Consider the following 8,467-nt stretch of genomic DNA (forward strand, 5'->3'; position numbering starts at 1 on the left):
TAGTTTTTCCAAATTTTCTTTAATAAATACATACTACTTTTTATAGTAAGAAAATATTATTTAAAAGGATAAAATCCGGGCGCCTGGGTGGCTCAGCGGGTTAAGCCGCTGCCTTCGGCTCAGGTCATGATCTCAGGGTCCTGGGATCAAGTCCCGTGTCAGGCTCTCTGCTCAGCAGGGAGCCTGCTCCCTCCTCTCTCTCTGCCTGCCTCTCTGTCTACTTGTGATCTCTCTCTGTCAAATAAAAAAATAAATAAATAAAAAATAAAAGGATAAAATCCTATCCTCTGGAGAAAAAATACACCCTTCAAATCCTATGAACAGCTAAAATTCATAGGCCTAGCCAACCCAAGTACTGGCTTTTATCACTGCAATTCTTTTTTATTTTATTTTATTTATTTGAGAAAGATAGATAGTGAGCAAGTGTGCATAAGCAGGGGGAGTAGCACATGGAGGGAGAGGGAGAATTAGGTTCCCTGCTGAGCAGGGAGCCCAATGTGGGGTTCCATCCCAGGACCCTGGGATCATGACCTGAGCCCAAGGCTTAAGAAGGCAACCAACTGAGCCACTCAGGCATCCCTATCACTGCCAAGTTCTATCTAAGAAACATTCTCTTTGTTTTCTTATTAATTTAAAAACAGGAGTTATATGCACATATTTAAAGCCATATTAAAGAAGCTTTGTGGTGAATAACAAGCTCTCCATAAGCACTTATACACTCTGTATAAATAAATGTGATTTTAAGGGGTAAGAAAAAGACATGTTTTATGAAGTTGGTCAGAGATAAATGTGTCAAAGAGTTCTAGAGTTGTGATTTTAAAATTAGGTATGTACAAGTAAATAGCCTCTTTCTCCACCTATCGAAAGCTGAATGCTGGTTTTTTAAAAATTAATTAATTAATTAAAAAATTTTTTTTAAAGATTTTATTTATTTATTTGAGAGAGATAGTGAGAGAGAGCATGAGCGAGGAGAAGGTCAGAGGGAGAAGCATACTCCCCATGGAGCTGGGAGCCCGATGCGGGACTCGATCCCGGGACCCCGGGATCATGACCTGAGCCGAAGGCAGTCGTCCAACCAAATGAGCCACCCAGGCGTCCCAATTAATTAATTTTTTTTAAAGATTTTATTTATTTATTTGACAGAGAGAGAGAGATCACAAGTAGGCAGAGAGAGAGGAAGGGAAGCAGGCTCCTTGCCTAGCAGAGAGCCTGATGTGGGGCTTGATCCCAGGACCCTGGGATCATGACCTGAGCCGAAGGCAGAGGCTTTAACCCACTGAGCCACCCAGGCGCCCGCTGAATGCTGTTCTATTGGATCATAATGTTGTTTTGATCCTGTAAAACTGCAATGATAGGAGTCTATGTGACTGCTTCTCTGAAAGCACTTAAGTAATAAGTCAGCAAAGAGATGTAGGCTCTTCAGAAAGTTTTGGTCATGACTGTTTTGGGAAAAAAAAAAAAGAAAAAAAAAAAAGACAACTGGAGGGGACCCTTAGACATAAAACGGGAAATCAGTGAGCAGCACATAAAGAAGAAAAACAAGATAAAGAGAAACAAGATAAAGAAGAAATGTGGGATTACATTCTAGCTCCCTGTAAGGAAGTGAACTGATGCAGACAAGCTTCTGGGAAAGGTGACATCTTCTACTATGGGCACATGGCCACATTAAGTGTCTTAAACCAAATATTAATAATATGTGATATGTAGAAACTGAGCACTTTTAGCAAAGGGTGGAGCCAATGCAAGTTAAGAAATGTATTTCAGGAGTTGAAAAGCAAGAGTAAATATAAGATTTCCAAGATTCCAAAGCCAGAAGCCTTCAGGCTGCTAGACAATAGAGAAGTGAAGAATGTTTATAAGGGCCATATAGGAAAATACTGTCTTCATTCTAGAAAACAAATCCTTGGATATGAGTAAGAAGCAGGAATTAAGAGAATGGAGGGAGAACGGGCAATGACACCAAACCTAAATCAGACTCATGTTAGCTGAGAAACTTAACTAGCATTTCTCTACAATCTCAGCTTGCAGATTTAATATGAGAAAAAGGAATGAGGACTTTATGCCCTATAAGCAAAAGGCTGGTTAAGATCCCCTGGAGTTATACCTTTGTTAAAGAATCTGTATACTCTTAACCATTTTTAAACTTTTTTTTTTTAAAGATTTTATTTATTTATTTGACAGAGAGAGATCACAAGTAGGCAGAGGGGCCCACAGAAATAGAGGAGGAAGCAGACTCCCTGCTGAGCAGAGAGCCGGACGGGGGCTCAATCCCAGGACCCTGGGATCATGACCTAGCTGACGGCAGAGGCTTTAACTCACTGAGCCACCCAGGTACCCCAAAACGTTTTCTATATTTCTACCAATTTTCCTAGACTGGACTCTTCTTGAAATAATTACCTAGTGGCAATAAAGATTTTGATCACCTAACCATGATTTAGAGGTGATTCTAGACAACTTCTCACTACAGAGTGGATACTATCTCCCAACACGTTAGAAAAATCTGAAGAAAGTGTTAGAGAGAAAAGTCAAGAAGGAGAGCCAGGAAGGATGTTATACACCAATTCTTCCTATCTGGGATTTTGTCCACAGCACATAAACAGGAGGTTGCTGGAATATAAACCAAAGATCCTGGTTAATTACAATACTAAAAAACTATTCTGTTAGTTAGTCATTCACCAGTTGAGTAAATTAACAGGGATAAGGCCCAGGAAGCCATATTCTTAAAAACAGTTTAATATAAAAAAAAAAAAAAAAGTCCTCAGGTGCCATTACTGATTAGCAAACTGTTACTAAAAACCTTCCTTTAATGAAAATCTTATTAAAGAGAAAACCCTCAAAACATCCAAATAAGTGGGCATCCCAAGAGTTTACTCGCCTATGGCAGACTAACATCACACATCTTGAAAGAATCTAATTTTCTGGGTAAACTCCAGGCATTACCACTGATCCAACTAAACCTCACTAGAACTCCCAACTACCACTCCATTTAGGACCCTGACCAAATTCTGTACCACGTCTACGAGATTCATATTCTAGACAAGATCAGAGGTAAGAAAGTTTATGGCAGAGTACACTGAAGAGCACAAATGGCAATTGTTAGCTACTCTACAATTTACTACATTCATCTCTTCTAATTTATTTTTCACCTCTATCTTTCCTCTTCTTCTCCCTGTTCTTCCCCCGCCTTGATCAATTACCACCACAGGCAAAGTCCAGCTGATGACAAAAAGCACTGAAGAGACTGGTTAACCTTTATTCTAAATCTTTATTAGCTTTTGAAACCTTATTTCTATTTAAGGATCCATTTTTCATTTTCATTTCAAATTACATTTAGAACTGAGACTTTTTTTAAAGAGAGTTCCTCATCAAATCATGTTCCTATCAAGAATTTTCAATGGTTTCCCCATTACTTTAGAATAAAAAAATCTCATATTCATTGGCTTGATATTCAAAGCCCTTGGCCATATTATCCTAGTGTACCTTTTTTTTTTTTAAAGATTATTTATTTATTTAATTGACAGACAGAGATCACAAGTAGGCAGAGAGGCAGGCAGAGAGAGAGAGAGAGGAGGAAGCAGGCTCCCCACTAAGCAGAGAGCCCAATACGGGGCTCGATCCCAGGACCCTCGGGTCATGACCTGAGCCAAAGGCAGAGGCTTTAAACCACTGAGCCACCCAGGTGCCCCCCAATGTACCTTTTTAATTGTTCCTCTGACTATTCTTGAATGTGAAAAGAACACTTTACTCTGGCTAGATTCGTTTATTACCTCTCCTTTAAAAATATCACATTTATCCCTAGCTTTATGCTTTCATTCCTTCCTAAAAATACTCTCTTGAGAGTCTCCTCTGAACCAATTCAAATCCTACTTATTTCTAGGGCTCAGCTCAAATCCCACACCTTCTTCATGAAGGTCTCTAATCACAGAGGTCCTCAGAGAACTTTTGCTCTGTATTTTTATGGTCTGTGTGTTTACACTATTTATATGGCACTTTAAAACACACCATCTTCTGTTGTTGGCTTTATGTGCAATTACCTTCTCTCCTGAAAACATTTTACAAAGTGCTAACTCCCCATATGGAGCATGGAGATATGTATATAGCAGAATTTAATAAATATTTTCTTGACTTTTATTTGAGAAGAAACACTAATTTAGAAGAGTGTTCCCCTTCCTCCTGGCTTTACAATCAGGGAAAAGAGTGCTAAGAGTAAAATGGATCAATTGAGGTTCTGCTACTTTTGGATTTAAGGAGAAAAGAGATCTCTAAAATAACTTATTTTTCTTCTATCGCTAAATATCTTCTAAAAATCTATGTTCAGAAAGGAATTCTAGGGGTGCCTGGGTAGCTCAGTCAGTTAAGTGTCTGCCTTCGGCTCAGGTCATGATCTCGAGTCCCAGGATGGAGCTCCACGCTGGGCTCCCTGCTCCGCAGGGAGTCTGCTTCTCCCTCTCCCTCTGCTCCTCCCTCTGCTCATGCTTTTCCCTGCTCTCTCAAATAAATAAATAAAATCTTTTAAAAAAAAAAAGGAATTCTCTATTAATCAGAAGTGTTAGTAACTTTGACATGCTCTAAAAATATTAAATATGAAATGATCACCTCCCATATGACCACTAACATTAATAATGATTCAAAATATTTTAAATGTACACATGGGTTTAACATATCTATCTACTGCCCATGTGTCTTATATACGTGTTTTCCTAAAAGTATACCATCTTAGGTAGTTTAGAAGATAAACACTGCATTTCTGGATTTTTGCTTGAAATATTATACAAAATGAGTGCTTAATTTTTATATGAAAAAACTAATCTTGCCTAAACTGACTCTATACACCGAGTTAGAGATCCTTGTAATATGCTCACATGATGCTCTGCACTGCTTCTCAGAGCACACAGAACAACAGTAACTATTGTATAATAGTTTGATTAATGTCTAACTCCTCACTAAGCTATAATTTCCTTAGGGCAAAGACTTGTATTTTCTCTACTATTTTCCTGGTGCCTAGCATGTGCCTAGCATACAACAGGCGCTAAACAAAAATTTGTTATATGTATTAATGAACTATGGCAGATACCCATTTTGGGGGTGGATTACTGGATGTGCAATATGTCATCTATACACCTGGTGAAGGGATGACAAAGGGTTGTGACTACTGCTCAATGCAGAGATAGAGAACGCTGAAGAGATACAGATGAGAAGAAACATCATACGGCCTCAGGAAAAACACTCTGAGGGGTTAACACAACATAGAGGTGAAAGCAGACTTCCAAAAGGACATAATTCCCATGACAAACAGATATGAAGTATCAATGTCACAGAATTTCCCTGGGACTCTTAATGGAGGCTTAGCATGAAAGGAGGCCTAACTACCTCCCCCCACCAACTACGCAGGATTGACAAAACAGCGCAGTGGGGAGGGAGATACGTACTGGGCGAATGTCTGCTGAGCTCCAGCTCTGGTCTCTCCAGGCTGCTCTGAAAGTCAGGAGGCAGCAGGGAAGCCACTCCCTCAGGATGGATCATCTCGTCCTCCGACTCAGCTGAAGCTTCTGCAAAGTACAGATTGGGTCGGGGCAGGGAGGGAGTGAAGGGCTAAGCATGTGGGAATATGTAGAGGAATGAAGGAGATCAGGCAAAGTCGCGGAACACAAAGTATATACTAAAAAGAGCACTGCACATAGAGAAAAACTCCCTGGGATTAAGATCTACCTCATTTAAAGGGTAGCTTAATTTACTTAGAACTCTTCCTGCTGGTAGGAATCCTCTTCTAACAGAGAGTTAAATTGTTTTCTTCCCTGACAAGAGGTAAATAAACAACTCACTTGGCCTAACTACCAAAGCAAGTAAGTAGCAGTTTCAGCCTTATTCCTGAAATTGCCTAGTTAAACAGGCCTATCTACTAGTGACAGGAGTAAGAATGAAAAACTCCTTGTGACAGTCTGGGCTTACCTTCAAGTTCTGCAGCTTCTCGGGCTTCACGTTCCAGACGCTGCCTAAGTAGCTCCTGCTGCTTTTCCAGATACTGCTTTATGAAACTGTTCTGGCTCATTTCCTCGCCAATCTGTGTAGAAGACATGGAAAAAAGAAAAGTTGAGGAAAGCAAACCAGGGAAACGGAAGAAAGAAAATTCCTTGGAACAAAGGCTTCCTCCTTATATTTGAGCCCAACAAAGATAATAAAAATGTTGGAAGGTCCTCTTCTAAGCTACTCTTGTTGAGGACCAAAATAAAGAATCTCATGATTCATACAAGACGACAAAAAGAGGAACTGCACATAATTTCTTATTCTAAATATTTTTTTTTAATTAAAGATTTTTTAATTTATTTACTTGACAGAGAGAAATCACAAGTAGGCAGAGAGGCAGGCAGAGAGAGAGGAGGAAGCAGGCTCCCCGCTGAGCAGAAAGCCCGATGTGGGGCTCGAACCCAGGACCTGGGATCATGACCTGAGCCGAAGGCAGCGGCTTAACCCACTGAGCCACCCAGGCGCCCTGATTTCTTATTCTAAATATTCTGATCCCAACCAGCAATGCCCAAGTAACTTAAAATAAAAATTCCCATAAAATTATGCCTTTTAATCTAAAATATTATCTAAATTTTCCTTCCCGTAGTAACAAGAACTGAAAAAATACTAGTTCATACTAGGTCATTTTTTTGTTGTTCCTTTCCAGGAATCATTTTGTCAAATATCTCCAAAATTCAAATACAGTACTTAGAGTATGAAACTGAAAGATTAAGAAAAGGGATGTCTGTTCAAAATTTAGATAGAGTTTTAACTCTGTTTTCTTTGGGTGGGAAGAAATGGTAATATTATACTTAAACTCCAAGAGTTTAATCTCTTTTCCCATTTCTTCCTGCAACGCAGACTCCCACAGCACTCTTCCATCCTTCAGTTTTCTCTTTGCAAGCCCTCCTCCCAGAAACTTCTTGCCTAGCAAGTCCTACTAGAACTCCAAAAAAAGGGAAAAAATCTGAGTAAATACTATTTATGGTTTTAATTATATCTCCTAAGCATGGTAAATGCTTATCTTCACCTAAAATAGAGATGAGTCTCCTCTTGGTATTCAGTGGACACTGATGAAGTGTGAGTTCCATGTATTAGAGAGCACATGCATTTGCTAGAAAAAATCCTAGGTTAATGAAAGCAAAGCTTCAAAGACTAAAATGCAATGACTAAAAGGAATATAATCACAAACTGATTAACTTATGTAGTTTCTTAAGCTTATACTTAACTAAATATCTGTAAGCCAACTAGACTATGATATAGCTTAATGAAGTGGTAACCAGGGAATAGGAAGGCTCTCTTGTTTTTCCACAGTATCTTGGGACTTCATCCAGTACCAGAGCTGCACAACACTGCACTAACGAAGACCTGGATGTTTTCCTTTATGTATGTAACATACTATAATGAGGGGATTTTAAGAGCTGAAAAAAATCTTACGAGATCAAAATGTCTAAAAATCTTATTTTTTTAAACTGTGGAATGACTTCTTCTAAAGAAATCTTATGCTGAAACTCAATATATAAAAACAGATAAAAGTAGATCTAATTTAGTTAAGAGGGGAGTGTGAACCCCTGCTCACTTGGGAAGAAGGTTATCTTCCCCCAGGAAGCCCCCAAAAGCAGCTCTACAAAACCAAAGTCAAGTAATTATAAAACCATGGATTTAGTCCAAACTTTTCTCATATTGTACATAGGAACTTAGGAATCCAGGGCCCCTAAAGGTTAAGTTTCTTGCCCTAAGTAACAGAGGAATTAATGATATTTAGGAGGATAAGCAAAGTCAGCATTAACACTAGAGATGGTGTTTAATTTCCAAAAGACTGAATTCTTCGAAAATCTAGGTCAACACAAGAATTCTTCTTATAAGTATTTTCTTCCACTGCCCTACTGACTGTCTACTTCATTTTTACATTAGAAGACATCAACGATTTTTCCCAAATCAATGGCAAATAAATGACTTCAGATTCTTGTACTATACACTTAATCATTTGGAGCCACATCTTTCTGCACATACCACTGCAAGCGTCAGAAATTAACTAATAGCTTTCCTAATTCAGTTCTTAAATTCTTTATTAGAATTCAGCTGTCCTGGTATGAGGAAATTTTCAACCCAGGAACTTAGGAAAATACTGGTGTGGATGTAAGCACCAAGTATACATCTTTATGTCCTTCTATATGTCTGTGCATCCAAAAAGCCCATCTTATCTAATAAACCTTTTTTCTTACCTGGGAATTTGGCTGGAATGCAGCATGGGGTGTTGAGTGTTTCTGTAAATTTTCTAGCATTAGAGCCTGGTACAGAGAAGGGCAAAAGTCAGAATCTAAGGGAATAAACCCCAGCCCTCCCCAATCTCTTCATTGAATGCAATGGCTAACCATACACACTTAACCTGTACTCCTTTTCCAGGGACCTAAAAGCCCTTTACTAATTCTCTTTCATCTTCAGAAGACCCTTAAAAGTAGCC

The 8,467-nt window shown here is 38.9% G+C and overlaps 1 protein-coding gene across 2 annotated transcripts in view; it reads right to left on the reverse strand.

Annotated features, from left to right (window-relative positions):
• ACIN1 (apoptotic chromatin condensation inducer 1) overlaps nt 1–8,467 on the reverse strand; it is a 34,894-nt gene that overhangs the window by 25,027 nt on the left and 1,400 nt on the right. For both annotated transcript variants that reach the window (XM_047737747.1, XM_047737746.1), the window contains exons 2-4: nt 8,229–8,294; nt 5,950–6,061; nt 5,430–5,549 (exon numbers count right to left, since the gene is read on the reverse strand). In XM_047737747.1, coding sequence (XP_047593703.1) covers nt 5,430–5,549; nt 5,950–6,061; nt 8,229–8,294 — 298 coding nt within the window. The remainder of the gene's footprint in view (nt 1–5,429; nt 5,550–5,949; nt 6,062–8,228; nt 8,295–8,467) is intronic.

Source organism: Lutra lutra, chromosome 7, assembly GCF_902655055.1.
Source record: "Lutra lutra chromosome 7, mLutLut1.2, whole genome shotgun sequence".
NCBI lineage: Eukaryota > Metazoa > Chordata > Mammalia > Carnivora > Mustelidae > Lutra > Lutra lutra.